Raw genomic sequence first — 14,884 nt, forward strand, 5'->3', positions numbered from 1 at the left:
GGGTGCGTTTGGCAGGCATTTTCAAATCATGAACAGTAGGTTGCCACTATCCCTCAAAAGGAAAGTGTACAACAGCTGTGTGTTACCAGTACTCACGTACGGGGCAGAAACCTGGAGGCTTACAAAAAGGGTTCTGCTGAAATTGAGGACGACGCAACGAGCTATGGAAAGAAGAATGATGGGTGTAACGTTAAGGGATAAGAAAAGAGCAGATTGGGTGAGGCAACAAACGCGGGTAAACGACATCTTAGTTGAAATCAAGAAAAAGAAATGGGCATGGGCCGGACATGTAATGAGGAGGGAAGATAACCGATGGTCACTAAGAGCTACGGACTGGATTCCAAGGGAAGGGAAGCGTAGCAGGGGGCGGCAGAAAGTTAGGTGGGCAGATGACATCAAGACGTTTGCAGGGACAACATGGCCACAATTAGTACATGACCGGGGTAGTTGGAGAAGTATGGGAGAGGCCTTTGCCCTGCAGTGGGCGTAACTAGGCTGATGATGATGATGATGATGATGTTGCCTCCAAAGTGCAATGTTTCTTATTCTTCATTTGTTTTTCGCATTCCTTGTCGTGGACACCACCACTGTCTTGCTCGAGGTGGACAGCTGAACTATCGTATTTACTTGCATAATGATCGCACTCGCGTAATGATTGCGATCATTATCTTAGCTTGTAACTTATCTTAGCTTGTAACACAGCTAAGATATTCGCCCACCCTTAGCGGAAACATGCCGTATTAGAATACCGTACTTATTCGAATCTAGGCCGATAGTTTTTTTCAAATAATCATATTCCAAACTCTAGGGTCGACTTAGACTCGAGGATTTAAAAAAACGCGCCAGTTTTTCATTGAAACTGCTAAATATGGTGCATAGATAGCACCATCTAGAAAAGTCCGTATCGCAGCCGCTACTAGCCGTCCCAGTAGCCAACCGTACTCAAGCGAGGTCGCCATTTTGACCTGTGTCGTGTCGGCCGTGTCGGTGTGCGGCGTGGTGTTATCGCGATGGCACCAAGCAGGAGATGCCACTACAGTGCCACTTTCAAGCGAAAAATTGCGATAGCCACAGAGGCATTGTCGAACCTTCAAGCCGGGTGGGACTTCGGCAAGCGAGTCGTGCGGCAATTCCTCCGACGTGGACTACTGCCCTAGTGCCGATTCAGAATTGGAGTTATTGGATGGCAGCTGTTCAGACAAGGAACTACTTCTAACTACTTCTAACTACCAGTTCGCACTCGGTACCCGACCAAGCAGCAACTTCTCAAGCATGCACGGCGCAACGATGCCGACGGGTGACTTTTCACCCTTGTTGTTTACATTCGATGCCACTCATTTTGTAAAAATGTCTAGCTCTACATTACCACCAGATGCAAAAGAAGTCGACTAGCTCGAGCTGTTTTTTGACAAAGAGCTGGTCTAACACATCATGGCTGAAACAAACAAGCACGCAAACCAGCAGGTTCGCAAGCATAGTCTGCCCTGAAAGTCGCGACTCAGGTCATGGCTGGAGACGGATGTTGGTGAAGTTTACTGCTTTCTAGCTATATTGCTTTTGATGGGCCTGGTCCTGAAAATTACTCTGAGAGAATTGTCCAAAAATACCATATTGAAAACTCCTTTTCTTTCTGTGGTCAGTCTTTTCTGCCAACTGCTTTTGCCTTTTAATGTGGGTCCTACAGTTCAGCTCAATCAGATGCAGGGGCCTGCGTAAGGGCAACCTGGCTGTTAATGGAAGCGATTCAGGAAAGATTTGCTGCCCTTTTAGCCCCTTTCTAAGACCTCTGCATAGATGAGTCGCTGATGCCTTGGCGAGGACGACCATCGGCTACATCTTGCAGTCCATTGTGTACACCGGCGCCATTACAGGTGCGGCCACCCTTAAAGAGTTGGAGTGTGCAGGCTCTGTTGTGCAGCTGCAGCAGACTTTCTCGGCAAGAGACATCCCCGGTTTGCGGACAACTTGTGTACCAGCCCAGTGCTATTCAACCTTCTCCGCAGCAGGCAGACAAATGCCTGCAGAACAGTCTGTACTAAACAGAAAGGGGCTTCCGAAGTTTGCAAAGACGCCGAGGCAAGGCGAAGTGGAAATTTGTTTCCCCACGAACATTGTGCTGGCGCTGAAGTGACGTGATAGACGAGACGCACATATGTTGTCGACAATGCACGTAGTAGGATGGGGGAAAAGAAGTCGATATGTGTGATACAGTATAACAAAAAGGTAGGACTAACAGACACGGTCGACATGCAACTGAGCTTCTCCTGAAGCATAAGAAAAACAGTGAAATGGAATAGGAATTCTTTTTTTCCGCTTACTGGGTGTATCAGTGCTTGGCACATTCATCCTCTTCCATGAAAATTCCACTACAATGTATGCAGACTTCAAGCAACTAATTGTGAGCCAACTTAGTAAAGGGCGTCATCATACAGAGAGAGAGGAACAAGCGGGGAAGGCCCACTGGGAGACAATCCTCTGATACTGACGGCTAGACACTTTGTTCGGAAATTTTCTACTACCACCACCATGGAAGCAGTATTCAGAGAAGATGCATCGTCTGTGCCAACACCACTCAATGACAGAAACGGTGCAAGGACACAAGATACATGTGTGCTGAGTGCAACAAGGCCCTCTCTATGAAGCCATGCTTTGAAGACAATTGCAAATTGAAGTATTAGACAGCCAGAAATAAGGAGAATTTTTTTTGTAAGAGCAGTAGTATGATGTTCCCTACATATTCTACCTCTGTGAAACATATTTATTCCAATGTGTGTACTTTCTTTTTGTTCTTCTTGTAAGTCTTTATGCAAGCCCACCTGTATTGAACAATGCGTGTATACCTACGAAAAATACTTTTTGTCACTTTATGGTCACGGCAAACACATTGCGGTACATTTCTTTAAAAATAGGTCACTCAAGATTTTATATCTGCAGTAAAGAAAATTTACCAGTGGAACAGGAGGGGGTGTCGCATTTGGCAAAAAACATTGACCCTAAAAGCGTTAAAGGCAAACTTCAGGAAAATTTATTGTAACCATGTACTACAGCCAAACCCACTTATAATGATACTGGTTTTAAAGGGCCCCTCATCAGGTGTGGCTATTTTGAGCTGACAAGCGCAGAGCATACAATGCGCGCTAATGATAGTGTTTGCAAGGAATTTCATCACTATGCACCGTGAAAAGGTCTGAAATTTCAATCCGAACGCTGTTTTCCCTTTCCCTTGCGGCGACCGCGCTCCTAGCCAGACGGTGACGTACTCGTGTCCCCGCACCTACCTACTCATGTCCGCAGTGTGACGTCGCTCGTGGTGACACGTGACTTCAAGAATTGTTGTTCAAGGCAACATCTGTTATTTGTGTGATCTGTTGCTTGAATTGACGAATTGAAGTTTAGAGAAGTAATAAAAACGAAATGTCCGACGGAATGTTGGACATTCCGAACTGAATGTTGGAACACAAACGGAATGTCCGACGTAATAGTTCTGCAGAAGCCCGCAAGGTGGAGAGAAGTAATAAATAAAGGGAAAATGAGAGATCCATCCAAAGGTAGTGAATTGCTACAAAGGAAATCCAAACGGGTTCCTTGAAAGAAAAGCCTCACAGTTGAAGAAAAATTTGTCCTGGTCTGGGATTCGAACCCGACACCACCGCAGCTCACATTTCTTTCCTTTACTTTTTTTTAATGCGAAAGCATTACTAGGCTCATCGTGCGACCCCACTGTCACCGGAAAGCCGTGGCAGAAAAATGGCACACTAATTAAGTCATCTTCATCTAACTACAAGAAAGAAAATGAAAGTTGCCACGGTGAGGATTCTATCCTCTGCCCCCCCCCCCCCACGACTGCTACCACTCTGCAGCTGAGCACGCCAACCACTGCGCCACCGTTGCTACAGGCGACAGTGATGAATATGTCCGAGGCTGTGCATGTGGTTGGGCTCTGCCTGGTGGCTGATTCACTAGCTGGCGCACGGCGCAGTGTAAGCGCATGGTGGATCGGGCAACATGGCTCGTCGCATGCCTCAATGTGCATTCTGTACCGAAACACATAAAGGACGTGGTGCACGATGTGAACATCAACAGAGGCGACATACTTCACCTCACGGAGACATGGACGAGGCTGGATAACAAGAGACAGATCACAGAATACTCATTCCTGTGCACTGCCGATGTCGCCATATATGCCAAGCCAGGACTTCAACCACGAACCGTCCAGCTCAAAGACTGCTTAGGTGCAGACCGAGAGAAGTGCGCTGTGCAGTTCATCGAAACGGGACTCGTGGTTGTGTGCATATACATTGCACCAAATTTGTCTCAAGTGAATGCGGTAGCATTTGTGTGCAGGAATCTGCCTTTGGTTCTATGCTGCGGCACGTCCATGCTCGTCGTAGGAGACTTCAATCGGGATGCACGTTCAGGGCAGCAGCGCTAAACTCGGCGACAACTAATGCTCTCACATTTGCACATCATAAGAATTGCCCCATACCGTATTTACACGATTGTAAGTCGACTCGAATGTAAGTCGACCCCCCCCATATCGCTTGACCGGAAAAAAAAAAAAAAATCGGAGAGCATACCCGAGGGCGCATTCGATAACCAAAATTTATTAGTAGCTGACATGGTCACTGGACTACTCATCTTCACTAGTGCTGCCATCGTCATCGTTGCTGCGGTCCCACAGCGCGTCGTGGTCCAGCGAAATTTCAAATTTGGCAAACGACCGCACCAGGACATCTTGCAGAACAGCAGCCCACGCCAAATGCACCCAGCCACACGCAGCCGTCAGGAAGGCTCTTTTGACAGGTCCGGTTGGCGTAAATTCGCAGTCTTCTGCCGCCAGCCACTCGTTGTACTCACGGTGGAGCAGAACCTTAAAATTAAGGCGAAGGTCCGGGCTTGTTTCATGACCACGTCGCACTTCACGGGCAGGGACCGATCACGCATTTCAGCGACGTACGCCGCAAGCTTAGCCTACAGCTCCGGAAAGCGTCCAGACTTCGGCACGTGGGAAATTTCTCACTTGCCGTCACACATTTCGCTTCGCTGCAGTCGCCACTCTCGCACCACCCGTTTAGAAACATCGAAATTGCGGCCCGCTGCGCAGTGATTTGTTTCTTCGGCGTAAAGGATGGCAGCCCTCTTGAACGCTACTGTGAACGAGTGCCGAACGATTAGTGGGCCTGGAGCACTCACGACGACTGGGAAAGCATAGAAGTAGCACGTAGCCGGCAGTCAAGTGGAACGCGTCAAACCAATACCAATGCCTTTAAACCACGACCGACTAGTAATAAAGCCGGTTGTGCTTTAAACAGAGAAAGAGAAACCCGCGAGCGGTGTCTGCTCTTCCATGAACTACCGATACTTCCCGCAAGCGCCGCCGTTCTGAGGGTGCCGCCGCAAATGGGAACAGCGGCGCTTCCATCAACTATCGACACCCCCCCAAGAGTGTTGCATGCACTGCAAGACTCTCAAAAATGTTGAAAAACCCTTCCGAAAAGCGAACAAACACGCGGGATAGCAAAAAGGTACGGGTAGGGCCATAGAGCAAACATAAAATTGTAACTACGTTGTAGCTCCCGTTGGTATCGCTTTTTTTTTGGCGGGGCCATGTTTCGGTTTCGATTGTAAGTCGACCCCCCAACTTCAGACTTTCAAATTTAAAAAAAGGGGTCGACTTACAATCTTGTAAATACGGTAGTTTTTGTTTCCTGGATTTTGCCTTTTTCTTGGTTCACACTTGGTACTGGGCTTCACACTTGGTGCTGAGATGGTGATCTCAAACATAGATAGCAACAGCGTGCCCAATCAGTGTTTCTATTCCCATCGAGACAATATTTCAATGATTCACTTCACAACGAGCTCGACCTTTGTGTGGAGTTAACTGGCAAAGTTGCCTTCCAAGTGATGACGGATCCAGACAGCTCTGACACGAAGAATGAAGAGCCAGCGCTTGTGCTGTTGACAAGGTTATGACACCTAACCTGAATTCAAGCAGACATTATCACGTGCGAGCGAAAGGCTGTACAAAGGTGAATTGATTAATTTTTTTGAGTCACTAGGGCAGTAAAAGGCAGCGTTGTGACTGGCGTTGAAGACTCCACTTGAAGATAGCACCGGCTGCTCAGACGGCAGATGTAGTCAGCATTTCTTTCTACTTGTTTTTTTTTTTAATCAATGGATCTTTTCCGCATCACATAACAATGCATTGGCAGAGTTGAGGAGGGCTCCTACTGGTGTCCTTGAGCCTCTTCATTCGAAAAATATCTCTACAGTGGTGTGTTTTCATCATGCATTCATTTTTCGGGCATAAATCAGAATGTTGATGTATCAAACTCAGTGTAGCAACAACATTGTCACATTGTTGTGACGTTGAAGAACCACAGTGGCACAATGCAAGTCATGAAATTAACTTTTTATTGGGTGAGCCTGTTTCCAGCAAAGCAGGTAACATTCAGTACAACGACAGTAGCGAGCACACTCGTTGATCGTCGAAGTCTGACCTGCAGGTCAAGCATGTCGGCTTTTATATGTGACTCATCAAAGGTTCCGCCATAACTGCCAGCGCTCGCATATACCTTCCAGAAAATACAACACTATTCCCATCATGCATATGCTCCGATTACACAAGGCCTGGCGAGAACATAGACAACAGATAGAACCAACATTAAAATTCGAGTAAGTTCCAAATCATGAATGCACGTCTTGCACTGAGCGATAACTTTAAGCACCTGGCACCTCGGAAAGCGGTTAAACATGTACACGCATCAGTATGCCGGACATTACAGAGAGTGAGCAGTCCCCTTATATAGTGTCCCCTAAGTAGGCATGGATTCAGGACAGAGTGGTAGTCGCCACCCAACTGTGGATGTACCCCCCCCCCCCCACCTGTTGGGTTGATGTCTTCCATGTGCTTGTGTGCAGCCTGCATCGGCAAGAGGTGCGGGTGTGCACGTGGTCCACCGCTGGGACCAGATACCCAAGAAGCAGCCACTGGTGGTCCAGAGGTCAGTAGCCCCTCCGCATTTCTGCAGGTGTTTTAACCAGCACCATTGTGCAGGTGCAAATGTATGGTGTTAGCATTGCTTTCATTGAAATTTTTGTTCTGTATAAACAGTAAAATTTTGCGAGCTGCCCTGTGCTATCATTTTTCTTTTTTGTGTTTTTAATCTTGCTCATAGTGACCATTTCGTTTTGTACATATACATGATGGTCCAACTGCCCAAGCCTCTCACAAGACTGCAACTTACTGTAAATAAGAAAGCACAGAAATAAAATTGCACCTGAGATGTAGGGCCCCTTCGGTATTGCTTGGCAAGCCCTGAAAAAGCAGGGGGCAGATTTGCGTGGTGGCATAAGGTGAGTGAGCAGGGCTTGCAACATCATTTCTGTGAGAGCTAGTTGGTTTGTTCTCAAAGCAAGACGAAACAGCACAGCTAATCGAAGAGAAATAGGCACCGCAGGACAAGCACTGTTGTCCTGTGGTGCACACTTACTTTTTTTGTCTTTGTTTATGCACTTCTCTCACTCTTTCATTAAGGGTGTGCAATTCTCGTCCTCCTGCGCAGGTACGTGCGGACTCCATACCTCATAAACGGGACCAAGTTTGACCTGCGCCTGTATGCGCTAGTGACCAGCTTTGACCCCCTCAAGATCTACTTGTTCCCGGATGGCCTGGTTCGCTTTGCTTCCAACAAGTGAGCGACATCCTGTCACAAAGGGATGCGTAAATGTCACTTCAGTTAGACTAAGTTTGTCAAAAGCTTTGCTTGAGCTGCATCATACAAAGACTGTGTTGCGACAGAGATGCGACAGAGTCAGAGGGACAGAAATTACTGTGTTAGAACTTCGAGGGCAAAATTTTTGGCTCGGCATTGTTTGAGAGCTCTTCTCTAGAATATTTGAGGGCACTGTTTAGGTTCATGCAAATATTTGATATTTTTGAGTATTCCATTGAGTATTCTATTCGATACTTTCATCAGCTTGAATTTCAGTATTAGAAGTATACAAAATCAACGAATAGACATAATTTTTTGCGTATGAGCCACATCCCCAATCACAACACCCCTGAAAGAAAAAGAAAGATCCGCGAGTTTAACTTGTGGAAATACCGTAAAAACCGGAATACAGTAGAATCTCGGTGATACGAATCTCAAGGGGAGGCGAAAATATTCGTATCACCCGAAATTTCCTATCACCAAAAAACGAGAAAAATCTGTCCCGAAACCATGAGACACGCACAAAAAAAAACATTTATTTACGAGCAAAGAAGTCGCGTATGTCCTTCTGCGTCTTCTTCTCCGCGAGGTCGGCCAGCAGAGAATTTTGGAAGCTGAAGAACTGGGCTGTGGTGTTCTCACGCACGGTCTCGGACGTCACAGCACGTCGCAGAATATCGAGAGCGTGCATGGTTTCGGCTGCCGACGGTGCTTGCTCTTCACCATTTTGGCACTTGTCTTCTTCATCGTCACTGGTCGAAATTTGAGGCTGCGACGATACATCCTCCACGATGTCTTCCACTGTGCGCAGACCACAGGGGACGAGATCGTCGTCCGCGGTGACGAAATCGTCGGCACTGCAGTCAGCGCCAAGCTGGTTGCAGACATCAACCGGAAATGGATCTGGCACTTGCGAGGTGGTAGCCACTGCGGATTTAAAAATCCCACACTTTGCGAAACAATTCGCGATGGTTGCAGGGGAGACGCGCTCCCAGGCCACTGCAATAAAATGCATGGCGTCCAAAAGACTGATCTGCATATTTGGGTCCTTGCGATCAATCTTCGCAAGGAGGCGGCGCACCAACAAACCTTTAAAGTGGTGCTTCACGTTTCTTATAATGCCAGCATCCAGTGGCTGCAAATGACTAGTGGCGTTCGGGGGCAGGAATACCACTTTGATGCTCTGTAACGTCATGTGCTTTGGATGCGCCGCACACTGGTCCAGCAGCAAAACAATCTTTCTGTTCTTGCATGACATCCTATTGCCCAAGTATGTCACGAACTCCATGAACAGAGCCGACGTCATCCACGCCTTTTTATTGGCTTTATATGTGCAGGGCAAACGACCGGCTGCCTTGAAGCATCGGGGCTTTGGTATTTTCCAATGACGGTCAGTTTCATTTTTTCTGACCCGTCAGCGTTGCAGCAAAACAAAACAGTCACACGCTGCTTACTTTTCTGTCCTCCCTGGCAGGCTTCGCCCTTGAAGCAGAGACTCTTTTCGGGCTGAAGGTTGTAAAAAAGCCCTGCCTCGTCAATGTTAAAAACATCGCGAGCGTCATATCCCGCGATGAGAGACTGCAGCGTGGTTGCCATCCAATCTTCAACGACGGAGGCGTCAACCTTTTTCCCTTCGCCGCAAACGGTTTTGTAGGAGAGGTCATGCCGTGCCTTAAATCGGTGAATCCAACCACCAGAGGCCTGAAAATTTTCAATTCCAAGCGTGAGTGCGATGTCCGCAGCCTTCTCACGCAGAACTTTTCCGTCAACGTTGACGCCAGCCGCGGTGACCTCTTTAAACCATGTTAGCAGAACTTCTTCTAACTTTACATGGTGAGCAGTCTTCGCTTCTTTGGAGTTTACGCCAAAGTGCTGCACATTCTGCATAATTTGGTCACGCTGACCGACGATGGTAGACAGCGTAGAAATTGGCAGGCCTAATTCCTTGGCCATGTCAATGCGCCTTTTCTTGGGCTCTTCGTCCACCTTCTTCAAAATATCCAGTTTGTCCTTCAAGGACAGCGCCTTCCGCTTTCGCGACATCTTGCTGATTACCGTACCTTTCGGGCTGACGCGATCAATGCTCAGCGACACACGCAAACAACACGCTGCACTCCCGTAGTCGTCGCGCACGAGGAAACAAAGAAGTGGGAGCTGCTGCTAGCGTGAAGATCTCGCTGGCTGTCGCGGAAAGACCGGCGGAGCGGGCGCGCAGGGCCGCGAGAAATGTGGAGAGGACAAATCGCGCTCGGCCGGTTGGGTTGGCTGGTTCGCAGGGCGAACGGACCAATAAGCAGCGGCGCTAGCCTCGGGCAACAACAAAGTAAAAAGAAAAAGGCGAAGAGACCGCCCCCAAAAACGAGAGAGAGAGAGAAAGCTTCCCTTGCCTCGTTAGCCTCCTTGCTGACGCGGAATCCCAAACCGGCACGGGCGCACGCTGCGCCGGTCTTTTTTTTTTTGCGCTGGTGGTGGCTCGACGGTTGCGGTACCGAAGTTCGTATCACCCGGCGCGACGCGGAAAAGTGTTCGGAACATCCGAATTTTGGCCAATTGCACACAATGCTTTTGGGCGGGGGAATTTAACGAATTCGTATCACACCGAAATTCGTATCAGCCGGGTTCGTATCACCGAGATTCTACTGTATAGGTCGAACTTTTTTCAGAAAACCATTGCGAAAAGTCGACCCTCGTCTTACATACCGGACATTGGCGGAAAAACTACGGAAGTCTTGCAACAATGGGCAGATGAATTAAAGAAGTGCCATCGCCATCAGCAGCAGTGTGTCGTGGCGACATTGTGGCACCGCCAATTTGCGTTTACATTGTCACAAAGTTATATTGGTTAAAGGCTGCTTTTTCACATTTTGTTTCAAAATGAGCGGAAGCCGACGACAAGTCACCGTCGCCTTGCGACACAGCGCGAATTTGTAGTATCCGAAAATAGCATTCGGTACTGGCGGAGACAGAAGCAGCAAACCAACAGAAAACGTCATTTCGTGGTTGGACCGCAGCGGACCGCAGAACTGGAGGACAAGGTTGCGGAGTTCGTCCAGGAGCTGCGTGTAAGAACGCTGCCTGTGACAGCCGAAGGCATCCGTTTGAAAGTGGTAGAGATCGCGCGTGCGCCTCTTGACTGGGCAGCGAGAAGCACTTGTCATCCGACTCTAGTTCGGACCACTCTGATCAAAGGCGTTGCTCTGATTCGGAGTAGCGCTTGCGCACTTCGTGCCCTTCTTTGTACCGTACACCCGGCCACTTTTTAACAGTATCACGCCACCATCGACCCACGTGTTTGTCAGCGCCTTATCATCACGGCACGATGCGGTGAAATAGCGAAAGTAAGCGCATGTGTACACATGCGCATATCTCGTTTGTTTCGCCGCTCAGCGCTGTTAATAAGGTGCTGACAAGCATGCGGGTCAATGGTCACGCGATACTGTTAAAAATTGGCCGGGTGCACATGCGAGCAGCATTTAAATAAATATTGTCACTATTGTGCATGAGTCGCATTTGTTTCGAGGTAAGGGTGTCTTTCTGTACTTTTTCCGATGAAAAACATTTTTTTCGTTTTTAGAATTCGGTAGTTGGGGGATCGACCTATATTCCGGTTTTTACAGTAAGCGCTTACAACGGCCAAATTAAAAAAGAAAAATCAGTTTTCCAGGGTATCTACCAAATGAGAAAACCGGGAATTCTCAGGGATTTTGAGTAACCTGGAAAAACTCGGGGAACACTCGGGGAATTTGCGCCTCTATCAGAGAAAATTAGCTGTAATATTATTGAAAGGGTCGCAAGTTACGGTAATGCTGGCTTGAGTAACAGACAGGAATCATAATGAATCGTCTTTGACGCCCTGTCGTCAGCTGGAGGAGTTGCCAGTGTACAGTCAACAGCTGACTTTCCGGATGCCCGATAATTTGGACAGCTTCGCGGCACTACCACGTACCCCATAGAGTCAATGTATCAGAAAGTCTGAAATTTCGGACGCAAGAATCCTTCGCTGTCCGATTTTCCAAACGTTTTGCCTTGACCGCAGGTACGAAATGGCATTAATCGAAGCCACCACCGCGGCCGTTTTGATTACCTCGCCGCCTCGAATTGACGCTCTCGCTCGCAGATCCGCTGGCAGCCGTAGCCACCACTGAGGCAGCGCTAGACTTGGCTGCTTTGATGTTCGCTGTTAAGCTTCTTGCCATTGGGTGCCATGCTTTTCATTGAAAGAATTCGCTGCTCTCAGAAATGGCACCAGCTTTGCCTTTCTGGTCCTCGCGATTGGCTTAGAAGCTTGGAAAGCACGGTGCGTTGCATAATGCCGGTTCCCAAAAGTCAGCTTCGCCTTTGTACAAAATGTTACTTGGTGAAGCATACGCAAAAGTATTGCAGTGAAGCATAACAAGCATGAGAAGGGGCTATTGCCACGGGACACAGTATGTATTCCTTAATTATAAACGCGTGCACACGGTATCTCCTGTCACAGTACGAGCACCCATGTGCCTAATACGTGTACTGACAGGTCTTCAGAGCATTTTCAAATGTGGCTGCGGCGGTTTGAGCCCTTAAAGGCAGTAAATGAGATGCATTTATTTTTTTCAACTGGCCGTTTTTTCGGACGTTCTTGCGGCCCCTTGGGAGTTCGAAGAAACTGGACGTGGACTGTGCAACTGACCAATATGCTTCAAACGGTCCGTGGGGCGAACGAGTGGTGGAAGGAAAACAAGAAAAGAAAGTACCTACGCATTGAGGAATGAAGAGGAAAGGAAGCGTGCTGCCGTCATTTTGAAGGTGTTTGAGCTCAAAAAACAAAGTGTTGGCTGATGCCAATATGCAGGTGTCCCTCATCCAAACCAAAATAAACTCTTTAAAGCAGCGAAACACAACACTGAAGCGTCGTGCGTGGGCTGAGAGTATGTCAGGACAGTTGAGGTTGACTTACGAGCTGTTGAGAGAGAATCTCAATTGTGGCAAAGTCCGGGCCTCATACCACTGAGCTTGCTATCAGCTGATAAAAATAGCTCATATTCATAAATATTTGCTTCTGTATGAATCTCCTTTTTATTCTTACTTGGGAATGTCTGACTCGATTTGCAATCTTTTTTAAGACATTTTATTTGCTGTGCATTTTTGTTAATCCCTTTCTTCTATTCTCTTGTTGAATTACATAAACACTACTCCTTAATATTCAAATTGGATTAAGTTGTTTTTTTTTTAAAGTTTTTTCATATGCTTACTAGAGAGTGACAGCATTGGGCGATATGGTTTCAGCCTGTCTTGACATAAAACATAGTTCTGCATCACTCGGGGAATTTTGCAAAGGCACTCAGGGAAAACCTGGAGAACTCAGGGAGTTTGGAAATGTCAACTTGGTAGACACCCTGGTCTTCATTTGCGGATGCACGAATTGCCCCGTCATATCATCAGCCAGCAGCTCTGTTCCGCACCTCTTCGGCAACACTGACGGCATAAAACTATGCGCACAGGTTATTTTCATCAGTCCTGGCCGTGCTGCCATTAAACCACATCTCGAGGTGAAATTCGCACTGCCAAAAGTGATTGGCCAAAAATACTGTCCCCTGACCGTTAGTGCAGCGAACTGTTGCACCAAGCAATCCTGCATCAATAATTACTTCGAGCCAGTCCTACTAAATGGAAAATAAATGTGACTTCATTGTGTCGCACAGTATTGCCCTTCTTTTTCGTTGTTTCTTCTTCTTTTCGGGTAATTCAAAAATCCGCATGATTTGAACATTTCTCACAGGCCAGAGGACTTCGAATTTACGATGTTTTACTGCATTGATGCAGCTGGCACATTCTGAAATGGTCATTACGGTAGTTGATCTATAACCTGAACTGACGCTATAAATAAGGTGCTAATTGCCAGCTGTGTCACTGTCTTCACAACTGCAATCGAATTGTGGTTTCCTTTTTGTGAGAGCAAGTTAGCCCAGTAAACAGTATTCTGTATTTGAAGTATGTCTTGCCTTGCCTGGATGTGTACGAGAGCCATTGCTACATGACAATGTGAAGCGCACACATACCTCTTTGGAAGACAATACAATCAGTTTTTGATGCAGCTGTCCATGAAGGAGCCGAGACACTCTTTCAATACAACTGGAAAATTTTACCTATCTGTAGACAATGCTGCGGCAAACGTGTGAGCCAAATTTTATTCCGCTCCGTGCAGTAGGGAACCTACAATCTCACATACAGTGAAACCTCATTACTATGAAAACCACATTATTGACCTTTCCAGATTAATGAACTTTCGAGAAATCCCCTGCTGACAGCTTATAGCTTTAATGTGAAAATATTTCAGTGCTGCGAACTTCAGAATACCAAGCCCTTCAGAATAACGATCATAATTCAGGTTTGTGTCATGTTAAGAACAAGTAGAAATTATTATTCCGAAATCTGTAGATTCCTAAATTTCTGTGTATCCTTCACGGCAGCCGGAACAGTAGGCTAACATGCAAGGCACAGAAAGCAGACATGAGTTTGCGGTGCCGCAGCGTATAAGTTCGGAAAACCTGAGACGGCATTAGAGGAGAAATGCCCGGTAGGGGACTTTTTTTTTTTTTTTCTCTCTCTTGCGGAGGTGACCACGCAAGGTTTTGTGAGAACGTGCTCCTCCCAGACAACTGTCGTGTAGCAACGAAGGTGTGTCTCTTCCTCTTCTTTCTTTCGCACTTCATTCTGTGGCTGTACTAGCTATGCACGCGGAGAAATGTGACCTCCGTGCTCGCGGAGTTGCCACACGGTCACACTTTCTGGGTGGTGTCGTTTACACGCACTTGTGCTTTACGACAGTTCAGGTGTCTGCCTCATTCGAGACAGTTGCAGTGTCCATGGCAAGGAAAGTGAAAGAAAAAAAAGTGCTTAGAGGTGACATGGTGCTTCCTCTTTGTTGGTGGTTTTCCCGGTGTCGTCATCTTTTATGCGCACCACTCTTACTGCTATACAGTGCTTTAGTGGTGTGTGGTGGCAGAATTTATGGAAAATAGCAATAGCACTGGCCAAGAGAGAGAGAGAGAGAGAGAGTTAAACTTTATTGGAGGCATAAATTAGTAGTTGCCAGAGCCAGGAGTGATCTTTTCATGAATAGTTTATACGGTGACAGCTAACGACCTGATGGGCGGAATGGTTTAATTTGGCGCTTTCACTATGATGACCAT

At 47.2% G+C, this 14,884-nt stretch overlaps 1 protein-coding gene across 3 annotated transcripts in view; it reads left to right on the plus strand.

Annotated features, from left to right (window-relative positions):
* The window catches only part of LOC126540638 (tubulin monoglutamylase TTLL4-like), a 107,689-nt gene that overhangs the window by 36,302 nt on the left and 56,503 nt on the right, over nucleotides 1–14,884 (plus strand). For all 3 annotated transcript variants that reach the window (XR_007601582.3, XM_050187479.2, XM_055076189.2), the window contains exons 8-9: nucleotides 6,922–7,004; nucleotides 7,566–7,694. Coding sequence is in view for 2 of the 3 variants with exons in the window: in XM_050187479.2 (XP_050043436.1) it covers nucleotides 6,922–7,004; nucleotides 7,566–7,694 (212 nt within the window). In the remaining variant the exon portion in view is untranslated. The remainder of the gene's footprint in view (nucleotides 1–6,921; nucleotides 7,005–7,565; nucleotides 7,695–14,884) is intronic.

Source organism: Dermacentor andersoni, chromosome 2 (assembly GCF_023375885.2).
Source record: "Dermacentor andersoni chromosome 2, qqDerAnde1_hic_scaffold, whole genome shotgun sequence".
Lineage (NCBI taxonomy): Eukaryota > Metazoa > Arthropoda > Arachnida > Ixodida > Ixodidae > Dermacentor > Dermacentor andersoni.